Raw genomic sequence first — 15,519 nt, 5'->3', positions numbered from 1 at the left:
TCTGCACCGTGTGTACTGGGTCCCTACAGCAGTGCAGCCTTTCAAATAAGGATGGTGTGTCTCTCTTATTCTTTCTTTCACTTTATTTTTTTTATGTGAAACGTGGTATCGTGGCAGTAACTTTTCTTTGCCGGTTTTATCTCCAGGAAGATTTCGATGTGGATCACTTTGTGTCCGACTGCCGGAAGCGGGTCCAGCTGGAAGAGCTGAGGGCCGACCTGGAGCTGTACTACAAGCTGCTGAAGACGGCCATGGTCGAGCTCATCAACAGGGACTACGCCGATTTTGTCAACCTCTCAACCAACCTGGTAACGGCGAACTCCGCGCTTCCTGCCGGGCGGTGCGTTGGCACGCGCCCTGCGCACAGTCTTTCTCACTAGTGTTTGTTCTTTAAAGTACCGAGTGTTTTTAGAAACCTTGGTTTTTTTTCCCACAAGAAACTTGAAGAGATGACTAATCTTATTAATAAAAGAACTACCACTCTAGTTTATGTTTTGAATTAGTTATTAAGAAGTAGTGAAAAGTAAAGGATAATAATATCGAGAGTGGTTGTTTCTGTCAGTTGCTGAGTGGTTGCCCTGAAATCTCTCTGGTTTAGGTGGATTTGCAAGAGCAAATATCAGTTACTCTTAAGGAAATGTTTAATTTGCTTTCAGGTACGTATGCCGGTCAGAGATAGGCCGAGGAACCGCTGGCCGCTGTTCATCTTTAGGTGGCCTGGTTTTAGAAAAATGTAGGAATGGTTTGTAAGGAGCAGATCAGTTACTTGGAAACGTCCTTTAGAGATGCTGAGTTTTAATGCTTGTAAGAGCCGCCTTGTTCATATTTTATTCTGTTTTTAAATCTATTTGTCCAAAGAAGTAATAGGAGGTAGTCACCTCCACGGGAATTGCAAGAAGCACCAAAGTTAATGAGCCATGTTTGCTCTTGGGAAATACACCCCCAGGAAAAGTGTTCCAGGAGGATTAGAAACTCTGAAAAGTTTATTTTCATTCTATTTAATTTGGATTTTTCTCAAGGGCTATAATAATGCTCAGGAGAGGCCATAGCCCACTAGCTTTCACATCAGCTGGTTGAATATCATAAGTACAGAGATCGCTGTTTTTCCCCAAATGTTCTGAATTCATTTAAAATTTCATCCAAAGGCAAATTGTGTGTAAGGAAGCTTTGAATTGTTATGACTTCCCTCATTTTTATAGTTTCATGTATGTCAATAGATTTTTCATATTCCGTGAGCAATGTTTATGGCGAAATAGCATTTCTGTTGTTTGTCTGGTTATTACCAGTAGACGGTTGTGCAGAAAGAATAACCTGTCCGGCACTGCTTCAGTCAGTAAGCAGGTGTTGCTCCTGGCTGATGTGTTCACACCAACATGATTTTGCCTTCAGGTTGGCATGGATAAGGCCCTCAACCAGCTTTCTGTGCCTCTGGGACAGTTACGAGAAGAGGTTCTGGTAAGTCCTCAGATAATAGTAAACAGTCTACCGCAAGGCAGACCAGTCCTGCTTGCCTTCTCCAGGAGGAGTTCCTTAATCGGCCAGCTTGTTTTTTGTTTCTGTTGTTTTGAATGATCCATGATTACAGTACTCGCCTGCAAAAGCGTTGTAAATGATTCTGTTTTTTTCATGTGATATTGCAACCTAAAAAACATGTTTGGTTTAAAAGTGACGGATTCTCAGAGTAGATAGCTTTAAAATGTCAGGGGAGAAGAAGGGTGTTTCAAAATTCACCTTGTTGATACCTCCTCACCCATAAGTGGTCCCCAAATTAAAACTGACTTATGTTTAAAAATCTGTGATTTTACAAATATTTCCCTAGACAATATTTTACATGTGGTTAGGTTCCTAGACCAGTCCATGAAAGCTGTTTAACCCCTGATGTAACTGAAGGGTGATATAAATGTCCTGTGATACCTGATTTCTCTGAGAAAATGCTCTCAGCCATGAGAACAGGGACGATGGAGGGGGGTTTTGGCATCACCCCCGGCAGAAAGCTGCCCTGTCCCCGCTCAGCCCCGAGCCTGTCGGGTGCCCCGACCTCCATCCTCCCTTGGTTCTCACGCAGCGTCCTGGACTTGGTGCACCATTTCCTGCTGTGTCACTGCTGGACCACGCCAGCCTGAGTGGCCTTGTGCGCCCTGCCCCCGAGCCAGCGCCTGGCGCCCCGAGGCTCTCCGCAGAGACTAAGGAGAGAGGCCAGCCTGGTTGGAGCAGGAGAATGGGGTTGTCGGTGCCGAGGAGCCCGAGGCGGAGGGTGGGGTGGCAATAGGAAGGACTCCGTGGAAGAGAGACGTCTTGAGCCGTGCCTTGAGCTAGCAGATATTTTTGAATGTTTATGTCTTGTTTGAACTTTATGAAAGCTTGTTAAAGGACTTTCCCTGGGAATGGAAGAGAGGTGGGGTTTGCCCTCCCCTGTTGGACCCCCGCCAGCCTCTGCGAGGCTCTTTCTTCTTTTCGGTGCTCTTCCTCCCCCTGCCTTGGAGCTGGGGCATTTCCTCGGCCTTTATTAACCTTCCTGTCTTCTCCCTGAGCTCTCTCTGAACCGCCCGTCCTGCCCTGCCAGCACCACGTCCCCTCCCTTTTCCTGCAGCTGCCTCTGTAGCCACCTTCCTCATCAGCCACAGACCTCACCTTCCTTTTTGATCTCAACTCAGGAAGCCGCTGTGAGATTCTAAGATTGTTGAGGGAGAAGACTGTTTCCGTCTTAATCTGTCATTGTACCCTCATAGGCTACCACAGTAGTTGACATGTATGTTTATTAAATGAATGGATTCACCTTGCTACAAAATTTTTGTGATTTATCTAATTTATTCTAATCATTTCTGTTGTCTCCGTTTCAACTCTAATTCCTCCTACTTGACCCAATTTATTAGCTTCTGAACATGTTTCTCCACCTGTAACCCCTGCCTTTTCCTGGCCATTCTGTTTCTTCTTGATTCCTAGTATCCCCAAACCAGCATCTCATCATGGTCCATCAGCGCCTAAACATTGTCTCGTTCTCCAAAGTGCATGGAATCTAGTCTCATGTCCTCCTAAATTGACCCCATTTGTTTGTTTCTACTTCTCTCCAAAAGGAAGCCTGCAGTGCACCCAGGTGCATGCTTCACCCACCCTGAGTGTGTCTACTCAGTTCTATCTTCCCCGTCTTGTGTTCTGATAACCTCTTCTCCACCCTTGTCAGCTTACACAGATTTTCACTGTCAAACTCAAGTCCTGTCCTCTTGCCAAACTCTCCTGTACTTTGATTCAGATGATTCTTCTTCTACTCTGACTGCCTATGACATTGACTGTGTTTGTGTTGTTATTCTGTAGGCTGTTCATCCTGTGTGACCTTGGCTTTATTTGTCATTTTGCCCCCAAAGCGTGATAGCAGTTTTGTCTGATATTTTGTATTTTTGTCAATATCTGCACAACACTGGGCTGTAGGTAGTTAAGTTCTTTGGAATTTAATTAAATGTCTAAGTTTCATCATGTCACAAAACGGCTTCTGTAATATATTTCTTTATTCTTTTCAAGAGTCTTAGGTCATCTGTCAGTGAAGGAATTCGGGCAGTAGATGAACGAATGTCTAAACAAGAGGACATTAGGAAAAAAAAGGTATACTTGAGTGTCCTTGGGGTCACGGAACTTGTATACGCGTGGTCTGATTTTCTCCTCCTGGTACCTTTGCAGAGAGGAAGCGTGGGGAGCCGAGCGGGAGCTGCAGCCCAGGTCCTCACTCCTGGTCTGATTAGGGTCCTGTTAATAAGGGGGTATTTTAATTAATTGAAGGTTATTCATGGTAGCATTACAGGTTTTGAAGGAAGCTGTAGATTTCTTATGCTACGTGCCAGCTAAACGCCCTCACCGCGTGTCTTCTCACGCTTTGCAGTACTGTGACACTGGCGTTTTTCAAAGCTCTTTTGCATGTATGTATTGATGCTTTAATGTCATGCTATCTATTTGAAATAAGAAGACAGAATTTTAGAGATACCCAAATGGTACCAAAATGAACATTCCTCACTTTTTTCCAGAACAAGAAACAGTAATAACTGGCATCAGTGAAGCACTTTACAGTTTAGAAGGCATATAATTCATTTCTCAGCTCCCCTGTAAAGAAGAGACTTACATTTTAGAGATTAGGGAGTAAGTGGGCTTTCCAAGGCCAGCCCTGCCAGTGTCCGACTGCGGGCTGACGGTTTTAGGAAAAGTAGTATGTTGCTCCTCATCCTGCCACGTTTATTTCTCCTTTTGTTTCCACCTGTTGACTGTACCTCCACACACGCTGCCTTTACTTCCTAGTGGGCCCATGTTTTAGTTTTATTTTCTGACTTCAACGATACAATGGCAGAGTTGGGGTTAGAGTTCGAGACTTCTGATTCCAGCCTGGTGCTCTATTCAGTATTTTCTACGTCTGTTTATTAGCATGTTTTTCAAAATCTCAAGAAAGAGAAGCCTCTTTTTAGCAACCTTCTGTTTAATTCTCCTTTAAATCTCAGCTTTTGTCCAAAGGTTTTAAGGATTTAGTGTCTTTCTAGAAAAGAGCGTAAGCTTCGGGAGAACAGGGAATTTTTGCCCATTTTATTCACTCATGTCCCCACTTCTGGCTCACAGTAGGTGTTCTGTAACCATTTGTTAATGAATGACTTTGTATCTTTTTGTTCTTTTAAGGTTGAGAGTTTTTATAATGTTCCTCAACCTCTTTGATAGTGTTTATAGGACAATACTGTCTTCAGTGAATTGACACTTGGGCATATAGGTGTGTCACATTCATGTAGCTTGACCATAAAGATGGTCAGAAACTAAAATTAAAACATGAAAAAAAGGGTCATAAGAAAATAAACATAGTGCCCACGGAGAGATTCATTTAGAATGGGAAAAAGTGCAGGGAATGAGAATGCAAAAAGTCCAGTTTTTTTTTTTTTTTATTTAAACTATAAACTTGGAATAGATTATCGATATGCTTGTTCTAGAAAGCTAAAATTAAGATCTGCATTCTTGGGAGTTCAGTGTTATGTAGAAATATTCAAAATGTGGTGTGCTCTAAATAGTCTAACTTGACTTTTGGTTTTGTATTTTCCTGCATTGAAATGGGGAAATAAGATCATTAAGATTAAACATCATGATAACTTTTTTTTTCTTGCTTAATTTTTATTTTTATAGATGTGTGTGTTGAGGCTTATACAGGTTATTCGATCAGTTGAGAAAATTGAAAAAATCTTAAATTCTCAAAATTCTAAAGAAACATCTGCACTAGAAGCAAGCAGGTAAGTTTTTTTTTTTGTTTTTATTTTTAAACTAAATATCCTGTAGGTTAATACTTCACAACCAGGCTATTTTTTTTTTTTTTTTTGAGTTAAAACTCTTCTCCAAAAAATTAGAAAATCCAAGTTTGTGGCTTAGTGTTTTTGAATGTAGTCTCAAGAAAAGCAGAGGGCATGAAATGGTAAAGTTTATAATATATCCTTATAAAACCTTGGTTATAGGCAATATGTATTTTTAATATATATATAACATAAAGGTTTTATATTATATATAATATATAATATAGTATATATAATTTTATATACTGTATGTTATATAGTATATATTATACATATGTGATTAGGTTGTAGGTGGTTATAGTTCCAGCACATCACCTCACAGGGAATCAGAGGAGTGTGCTTTCAGGGGAAGATGTTTATCCTTGGAATTGCCTTGTGAAAGCCCTGGCGAAATCCTTGTTGATCTTTGAGGTGTGGAATAGCATCCACGTTTCTTAGATTTATTTCGACAGGCCCAGAGTACTGCCATTCGTGTGTCTGCACTAGCTTTGTATCATTAAGAAACAGTACAGGACACATTGAGTTACAATTTATAAACAGGAAAAACCTTGCGAAATTAGGAAAAGAGGACCGCTGCATCTGTTCCACTGCAGCTGTCTTACTGCCTTCCTGGTCTGAACTGGGGATCAGCCGAGTGGGTGAGTGACGCAGAAAATGAGTTGAGTAGAACCCCCCCCACCACGGGGAGCGCCGAGGCACAGAGGACGGAGCGCAGCCGTGCACCGTGTGTACCACCAGGCAGCCCGTGTCACGGCGCTTCAGCCCTCTGTGCCGTCTGTACTGTGAGGCCACTCACACCATGAGCAGGGCGGTCCGACGGTCGCTGAGATACAGTCAGCCAGTACCTGGCATGTCTCAGGCCCTCAGACACATCTAACTTGAGTCTGACATGAGCTTTTCTTATGGTCACGTGACAGCCATGCCGTTTTTCCGTGGGTTTTATTGGATATTCTGCTGCAGAACCAGCCAGAGCAAATTGAGCGTCCCTCTAGTTCAGTGTCTTGGTCATACGGTAGAGGCATGTTGGATTTCTTCATTGTAGGAATCAAATTGTTAGATTTGGAAGGGGCCTCAAGGACAGTGTGTGCGCCCCGTGTCTCTTGTGGTATTGATGAAGAAACTAGGTATCCAGAAAGGAAATGATTCTCCTGTCCCGGGTCTCTGCTTCCACTCATGACTAGGATGTGCAAATAAGTGGTCAGCACCTGCCGTCTGCCCTCGTGCTCCCGCCCTGACCCTCCTTGTTGGTGTCTCTGTGGCGTCCCTCTGACCTGCCCAGTGGCGCAGTGTCTTGTGATCTGCTCCGCGTCCCTGTGGCCTCAGCAGCTTCTGCCAGCTTCTTCTCACTCAGCATCCCTGCCTCCTGGTTTTATTTTCATTTTCGTCCATTCCGACTCTGTCCTTTTGATAGAAATGCCTCACTCGTGTCTTTTTCTACAATACTTCTCCTTTGTGATGTTCCATCTTTAATGGACATGATGCTGCTGCTTGCTCAAAGTCACCTTGGAGGATTTTTAAAAATTCAGATCAGTAACTTTGGGCTGTAAGAGAAGGGAAAACCAGGGCAGTGCAAGTGAATGATAAATATATCATGCTTGTTAGGCCAAGAAGCATTTAGATGGTTTATACGTAATAGATCCACACTGGATGACTCAGAGAGGAGTCAGGGGTTAACCTTGGGGTTGGTCCTGCTGGGGAACTGCTCCCCCGTGAACCGCAGACGGAGGGCCGGCAGGCCTGGCGTGGATGCATTCACTTCCTGTGATGTGGGTGGTTTTCCTCACGAACTAGTTGGTGATCATCAGATAGAAGGATGCCTCGGAAAAGCCCAGCAGATGCTTCAGCGCCTTTATATTTCTCTTCTTTGCTGGTTAGCTTCCTTTTGAGTGATACTGTTTTATAATGTGTTTTTTGGGGGGTGCATGTATTAGACCTTTTCACAGCGAATGTCCTGTCACTAGGAGCATACGGGTAGACCACCCTTCAGTGATACGGGAAACGTAAACGTAAAGTAAGCTCCTCTGACTGACTTGATTTGTTGCTGTTAGAAGGCCAGTTTTATTTTATTGGGGAGACAACAGTAGTCGGTACTTTTAAAAGTACTAGAGACATCTTAGAAGGAGGGAGGATGAGACAGGTAGAGCAGTGGAGGAGGGTTCAGGTGTAAGTAGCAGATGGGGCGAGAGAGAGAGAAGGATGGTTAAAGAAGAAGAAGGTCACGAACAGCAGAGCCTGGAGGAGGTGGTGGAAACACGTAATTGCACCCACACTGAGCTGGTCCAGCTCCTGCTTCTTGTCTGGACCCTGTGGCCAAGGCCAGGTGGCATTGGTGGCATCTCCTTAACTAGTTCTCTGCTGTCCTAGAACATCCTGGGCATGTGGCTTGTGCAGACCAATGGCACAGAGGATGCTTTAGCTTCTGCCTTGTAACACGGGGGCCACAGAAAAACATTGGCTGAAGGAAGTTACAATACACTGGGTGCTGGAACGTCGCCGTTGCTCATCGTGCAATGTGTCCTCTTGGAAATTAAAAACCGTTAGGAATTATATTCTGTAATTATCTCCACTAGCCCCCTTTTGACCGGACAGATTTTGGAGAGAATTGCCACCGAATTTAACCAGCTGCAGTTTCACGCTGTCCAAAGCAAAGGCATGCCTCTCCTGGACAAAGTGAGGCCGGTAAGCGCCGTTTCCGACTTTCACAGTTCGGTATTCAGGAATTTGCTAAATAGTTTTGGTTTTACCTAGAACAGGCAGACCTCGTTTTATTGCCCTTGGCTTTTATTGCACTTCAGAGACGTTGCACGTTTCTCCAAAGTGAAGGTTGGCGGCAGCCCGGCATCAAGCACGTCTCTCTGCCTGCCAGCGTTTTCCCAGCAGCGTTTGCTCGCTTCCTGTCTCTGTGTCCCGCTTTGGTAATTTTCACAATATTCCCAATCCTGCACCAGCGAAATACTTAATTGCAGCTCAACTGAAGGCTCAGATGATGGTTAGCATTTTTTAGCAATAAAGTATCTTTTATTTAAGGTAATTAAGGCATATACCTTGTTTTTTAGACACGGTGCTGTTGCACACTTTAACATACTTCAGTGTAGTGTAACGTGACTTACACATGCACCAAAAAATGCCTGTGACTCGCTTTACTGAGATATTTGGTTGCGGGGGTCGGGAATCACCCCTCAGTATCTCCAGGGTCTGCCTGTAGTGCCCCGATAATTGTTGAGCTACAGGATTTTTTATTTATTCATTCATTTTTATTTGGGGGAAGGTAATTGTGCTTATTCAGTTATTATTTTTAGTGGAGATACCGGGGATTGAACCCAGGACCTCGTGCATGCTAAGCACGCGCTCTACCACTGAGCTGGACTCTCCTCCCCAAGCCGCAGGGTTTTGAAGCTAGCTTTGAATTTTTTCTTTCAGTTTGTGTTTTTGGGGTGTCTGCTTCCTAAGTGTCACACGTTGTAGATTTTGTGTGAAGACACAGGCCTATTCTCTGAATTGTAAGAGTAAAATTAATTCTGGATTTCGTGTAACTTGACACCATCTGATGTAGTTAATTTATCCAGAGCTCTCGAGTGGACTTCACTTTCATGGTGTTTTTCAGATTTACTCTGCAGCTTAAGAGGAAAATAACTTACTTTCTCATTCTGCAATTCTGTCTAAATCCTCCTTTGATATGGTAAAGATTTAATTATAAAGAGATTATGGGGAGGAGGAGAGAGTCATTGTTACTCTCCAGAAAATGCTGCTATTTTAATTTCACACAGATTATCTCCTGTTGGAATAAGAAATTTGTTACGGATAAATTGGAATCTTGAGAAATAGTTCTGCGTGGAGCTTTCTTGCCTGTTCCTCTTGCAGCGCATCGCTGGCATTACGGCCATGTTGCAGCAGTCCCTGGAGGGCCTCCTGCTGGAAGGGCTGCAGACCTCCAACGTCGACATCATCCGGCACTGCTTGCGGACCTACGCCACGATTGACAAGACACGGGACGCCGAGGCCCTGGTCGGTCAAGTCCTGGTGAAACCGTACATGGACGAGGTCTGTGCCCCCAGCGCCTTCATCCAGCAGACGTTCCTGGAGCATCTCCTCTGTCTTGGCGGCCTCCCCGGGTGTGAGGGGATATATCAGAGGAAAGACCTCTGCAGATTCTCTGTAAAGATTCTCCTAGTCACTGCAGTGTCAGTTGTAAGGAAGGGTTGGTCTCTGGTGGTGACAGCCGGCGTGCCAGGAGTCGGGCACCCTCTCGTGTGTTGCCTTGCGATGCTGTAGCCCAGGGGTCGTCTTCATTTCGTGGGGCAAGGGTCTTGCCTAGGGAGAAGGTCTGTGTCAAAACATTTTTAGGTCAGTTTTATGGTATGTAAATTATACGTCAATGAAGCTTGTAGAACACATTTCTGAACCACTGGTCCAGTGGGTGGAACAGGACGGTTAGGCAGGTGACAGCGCTGCACATAAGTGCCCGGGGGAGGAGCGTGTGAGAGCCGTGAGCACGGAGGGGCATCCGCAGAAGAGGTGTGGCCGAGGTCTGGAAGATACTCAGGAGTTTGCAGGCCAGGATGGTAGGAGGGAGAGGATGTTCAAAGGTGAAGGACTTTTAGAGGCAAATTGGCAGAGTAATACCTTAAATCCAGAATTGAGTGTCCACTGTCCTTCACCTCCTAGGATGCAGTTAAAATTTGGAAATAAGCATGCTTTTGAGCAGCCAGAATGTAGATTGTACTGTGTGAAGTTGTCAGTACTCAGCATTTTCCGACACACAAAAATGGCAACTTTGTCTGCTTCAAACTGATAGAAGTCACAGGCCCGTCCTCGGTGTTGGCGGACTTTGTTCAGTCACCCCTCAGTGTGGGAAGCGCAGAGTCCTGCTTGCCTTGACTTTGGGATGAAGGTCTTCCGTTCTGAATGGGAAAAACTGAATCTCATTGATAAAAAATGAGACTTAAGGCCTAATTTCAACAATCCTGTCCACTTCATTAGGATTGCTTAGAAGCAAGTGGTCTGTCACTTCCCTCTGTATCCTGCTGTATTTGTTAGCTGTCTCTATACAGGTGAAAAAGACAAAGCACCTATATTATTTCTTTCTCAGTAAGTGAAAATGGTTACTAATTTATGCCTTTGTTTTTCACTGAACTGAACCTAACGTGCTAAATTAAAGATGCATTTGGCATTTCAGTGGCACATGGTTTATTTATTCAGTAAACAAACCATGGCCACATTTTAATTTCATGTAAATTCATAAGCTTATCTTACTGTTCACCCCTTGACTCTCAACTTTAACACAGAAGATGAAATGCCACAGTAAAATGTGTTTTCTTCCATCTTCCTCTGTCTCAGACCTTCCCCTGATCTGAATGATGGTAGAAGAAAAGACCAAGGTCAAGGTGGTGAGGGGCCAGTGTCGTGGGGAGTCGTCGTCTTACTTCCCTTTCCAGCTCAGAAGGGAAGCAGATGACTGTGCCTGGCTTTCAGCTTCAGACCAGTCCGTCACCCAGCCTGTGTGCCCCCACAGCAGAGCCGTGCACCCTCATCCTCGGAGCTAGTTCTGAGTGTGACTATTGCTGTTAGAAAACGTGTCAATCTGGGAGGGTGGGGGGGAAATGAGGAAGCCTATTTTTAAGATTTTCTTTATTCTTCTCTCTGTAGCATATAATTCATATGTCTCTTTCAGATGTATTTTTAAAAAGGATATTCCTTTTAACAGGTGATCATAGAGCAGATTGCTGACACTCATCCAGGTGTCCTTCAGCTCATGTACAGCAGGCTCCTGGAGTTTGTCCCCCACCACTGCCGCCTTCTTCGAGAGGTCACAGGAGGCGCCATCTCAAGGTAGGTCACTCGTCAGGTCGGGGGGAAGCGGGGACCGCCCCCGGTGACTCCTCGCACGCCAGTGATTATTGCCAACTTGTAGGGCCTGGGTTGCAAGTCCTTTCCTGTTTAATTGCCAGCACGGAGCTGTGGGGTGACTGGGGGTCACTAGCTTCATCTTACAGGGAAGGATGCTGCGACTGGTGTGTGAGGTGAAGGTCACGTCTCTCTTGAGTCCAGGACCAGTGCTTTTCCCGTCTCTGTACTTTTTCCTAAGTCAGGTCTTAAGTAAAAACTGGTTTCCTTCCATTATTCTAATGTCATAATCTGTTTATCAGTATCAATTCAGTTTAATTTAGCAAATTCTATGCTAATGTGATTAAAGTCATCTTCACTTTTGTCTCCTTTTATCTGATTTCCAGACTTTTTAGTTCTGTTGCACGAATATCCCCTTGCCATTCACCGTTGCCACTGTCCCAGTCTGGGCTTTTACCATCTTTTGTCCAGGAGAACAGAGTCTCCCTGCCTGATTTCCCTGCCCCCACCCTCTCCCTCCTCAGTCTGTCCCCCAGCTGTCCCTGGATTCTGAGACTCAGAGTACCTTCTTCCCAGGTCTTCAGTGGCTTCTCGCTGGTCCCTGAGGAAGATCCAGGCTTCTGGACGCGGCGTGCAAGGCCGTTGATGCCATGGCCCGGGTGGCTCTCCGGCGTGCGTCTCCTGTCTGTAGAACCCGCCCTTCTGCCACTGGTCTCCAGCTCACGGTTGCACCTGCTGCCCCAGCTCACACCATGACTTCTCTGTTTTGCCTCAGAGCCCCTGCCTTTCCCGTTCCCTCTGTCTTTCTGTTGACTTGTCACTCCACGTGAAGCCCCAGCTCAGATGCCACTTCCTTCAGGAGACCATCCTTTATCCTAACGTTGAGCATGAACCCTGTTCTCTGCCTTCCACTGCATGTGGCTCTGACTTCTGTCGAGGGCCAACTTCCATCTTAGCTGTGCGCTCCCCTCCTGTCCGGCCCACACCTCCCATCCTGGCACAGTGTCCCGAAGACAGCAGCTACCCAGTGTTTGCATAACGACAGAATTAACCTATTTTCAGGTCTCTGTCTTAATAGAGTAAGCATTGCATTTGATCTTGAATTTTCGTCCTTCGAAAAGAAAAAAAAAGTCTGGGGGATAAATACGCTGTTTGACCTGTGAATTCCTCTCTATTTCCACTCCCCGATTTCAGGTGAAGCCCATTCTTGCCTCTTTTGTTTAGGCACCGTGAAGATTTAGTTGGATTTGGACTTGGGTAAGAATTCAGTAGAAGTCACGAGGCAAAATTAAAGGAGCCACAGTTGTGAAACAGCCAGTCATTAGATTTGATGAGGCTGCGGTCCTGAAATGACAAGTTTCAGAGCCTCACACGTTCTTGCCCACAGTGCCCAGTGTGGCAGAGTTCTTGCGGAAGCCTCAGGAGTTTGAGGACTCTAGCTTGTGCCTTGGTGGGTTGCCGTCGCCATGCTGTCCCTGCCTCCCCTCGCTCAGCTTCTGCCTTCAGGGGCCCTTTCTATCTCACAGCCCCAGCGCGTCCAGGACTTGCCTTCCAAGGAATATGGATCGGCTCTTCTAATTGTTAATCTTGCAGATTTAAATGTTCTCTTTGGGGCTTAAATTAGGTATTTACTCTGGGAAAGAAGTGTCTTGTCATTCAGTGTTGCTTATGTCACGTACATCTCTTGTGTAAAATCCTCAGTTTTGTTCTTTTTCTCTTCTGATACCTTAATAGAGCTGGTTCTTATTATGATTAAAAGTATATGATACAGTCTGTGGGGTTGGGTATGTGGGAAGTAAGCATCTTCCTTGCCCTCCTCCAGCCTCAGTAATTTCTCATCGATACCTAAGATTATGTGATAGCTCTTTCGAGATAATAAAGCATAGCTTCTTTAATAAGCTGTCCATCTTAATGGTTTTTGCTAAGCAGGAAAATTTTGAAAACTTTTTACTGTGTATTTTTAATACTTACCAGAAATGTTAAATGCCCATTTGACTGGCCCGGCTCAGCTACACAACTCCCAGTTTTGCTAAAATAAAACCGTATGTTGAATTGATGACCATTTTTTAAAGAGAATTATCTTAAAATAGAGCATATTACTCAGTAATACAGCAGTCAGAGTGGATAGATAGTGAGATCGTGTTGCCCAGAAGATATTAACAGGTCTTCAGAGTTCAAGAGCAACTTAAGGAAGTTGCCTTTTATATTTATGTTCTTGTGACTTAACCGTTAATAACGTAGCCCTTACTCCATGTGAGGCGCCGTCCTGAGTGCTTTACAAACACTAATCCATGTAATGATCCTGTGAGGAGGGTATTGTTATCATCTCTGTTTTAAGGATGAAGAAAGCAAAACCCAGAGGAGTGGAATGACCTGAGATTTGACCTCAGGTACTCTGGCTCCTGAGCGCGTGGGTTATCTCAGTGTTGTCTCTCCTCTGAGTTTGTGAATTAGAAATCCAAAGTCCAGCCCCTTCACTAAAAAACACAAAATAAAACACACACACACACACACGCAAAATTAATGTTACCAGTTTTTTGTATCAAGATTTGTGATTGAGCTTTTATATGAAATAGTCTTAGAATTTTAGAACTGAAAATAATCTCAGCGATAGCTTCATTGCAAAGCCGTTAGTAATTGGTAGATTAGCATGGTTTACAGTCTTCATCAAGTTGGGTTCATCCCAGGGACATAAGCGTGCTTCAACATACACGAATCAGTCAGTGTGATACACCCCATCAACAGGAGAAAGGACACAAACCACATGATCGTCTCAGTAGATACAGTGCTTCAGAGTTGAGTGATGTTAAGGTTGAATACGGAGATTGCTTTTCTTGTGGTGTTAGACTGCTTCTTTTCCGAGATAGAGTGCAAACCCATTTCAGCACAGAAGAGAGTGCTGAGGCAGGTCGGTGTAGTAGTTTTGTACTATTCTTGACACTAGCTTGGCTAGTATGTGATAGATGTAGGGGTCAGGACACAGAGGGTGTGTCAGGTTCAAGGTGAGACTGAAATCAAAGAGTGAAATAGATGTTAGAGTTTAGCAACAAATTAATTGACGAAATAAAGGTTGAAATAAATTTTAGGCTGAGGAACTTTTATTTTAATAAAAGCACCACAGTGGAATTTTGCTCTTTGTAAATAGAAGATTCTGGTGTATTTGACTGAAATTTTTCTCTTCTCTCACAGTGAAAAAGGCAATACTGTTCCCGGATATGATTTTTTGGTGAATTCCGTCTGGCCAGAAATAGTACGAGGATTAGAAGAAAAATTGCCATCACTTTTTAATCCTGGGAATCCTGATGCATTTCACCAGGTACCTTTTCCTCCATCATCTTGATTCTTGAAGATGTTAACCGGAGGCTTTAGAATAATCGTGTTCTCTTCTGCACTGTCTTGGTTCTGTGGTTTATTAAAAACCAAATTTTGAGTTGCTGAGTGAGTGAGCACCTTAAAATCCACATGTTGTTTTACCCAAGTCATAGTCTCTGATACTTTGGGGACTAAGGATATTTTTAGAATGAATGTAAAGTAAAATTCAGTCTAGACGTAATTATGACTTAGAAATGTATGTTATTTTTTAACTTTTAAAACAAGATCCCAAGGACCGTTAAAAACAAGTCTCTTTGCAGTTCTTTTCCATGAGAAATTAAGTTTCTAGATCTCAACTGCACAATGTTGAAGGAAAATAAGACATACTGATTGGGTCTTAAAATGTAGTATGTAAATGTCGTGTGTAATTTAAAAGATTAAGAGGCCTTACTATTTATTTTTTAAAAATCAGGTGATCATTTAAAAGACTTCATGGTTAATATTTCAAAAGTAAGTTCATGCATTTGTGTTCCATTGTACCATTTTTAAAAGACCGGGTGCCCGGGTGAAGAACGAAGGCGCCGGGCGGGTGGCCCGAGGCCGCCGCCTGCTGTCCTGCTCGGCACCCATGTGCCTCAGCCTCTTGGTGTCTCTCCTCCTCCGCCTGCCCTAACTTTTGATTTTTGGTTTTTGATTTTCGATTTTTTTATTCTACAAGACAGTCTTTGTCTCTTAATTAGGGGATTTATTAAACTTAGAATGATCATGGTTACTGATCTCTGGGTCCTTTTTTACACTTCCTGTTTGTCCCACTTCTCTTCCCTCTTTTCCTTTATCCCTTCCTTTTTTACTCTCCTTTTCCACCATCTTTGTATTTTGGACTTCGAGGGATTTGTTTTCCTCATTTATTCTGTGTTTGTCCGCCCACTAATTTGGAAGTTCTGCCCTTTGTTTCTTCGTGTAAGATCCCAGTAGCACAGGGGGCTTGGCGCGCTTTCATGCTGGCCGCATTCCGTAGCGTGTATTATCGTTCCCAGGGTCTCGTTTCTGGTTTGACTTT

At 44.0% G+C, this 15,519-nt stretch overlaps 1 protein-coding gene across 2 annotated transcripts in view; it reads left to right on the top strand.

The window, feature by feature from the left end:
• COG2 (component of oligomeric golgi complex 2) overlaps window positions 1-15,519 on the top strand; it is a 38,814-nt gene that overhangs the window by 5,905 nt on the left and 17,390 nt on the right. For both annotated transcript variants that reach the window (XM_074373194.1, XM_074373195.1), the window contains exons 2-9: window positions 147-308; window positions 1,390-1,455; window positions 3,517-3,597; window positions 5,143-5,246; window positions 7,874-7,982; window positions 9,165-9,344; window positions 11,008-11,132; window positions 14,337-14,463. In XM_074373194.1, coding sequence (XP_074229295.1) covers window positions 147-308; window positions 1,390-1,455; window positions 3,517-3,597; window positions 5,143-5,246; window positions 7,874-7,982; window positions 9,165-9,344; window positions 11,008-11,132; window positions 14,337-14,463 — 954 coding nt within the window. The remainder of the gene's footprint in view (window positions 1-146; window positions 309-1,389; window positions 1,456-3,516; window positions 3,598-5,142; window positions 5,247-7,873; window positions 7,983-9,164; window positions 9,345-11,007; window positions 11,133-14,336; window positions 14,464-15,519) is intronic.

This window comes from Camelus bactrianus, chromosome 11, assembly GCF_048773025.1.
Source record: "Camelus bactrianus isolate YW-2024 breed Bactrian camel chromosome 11, ASM4877302v1, whole genome shotgun sequence".
NCBI classification, from domain to species: Eukaryota; Metazoa; Chordata; class Mammalia; order Artiodactyla; family Camelidae; genus Camelus; species Camelus bactrianus.
Note: the sequence above shows the minus strand (reverse complement) of the source record. Positions and strands in the feature narration are given on the sequence as shown.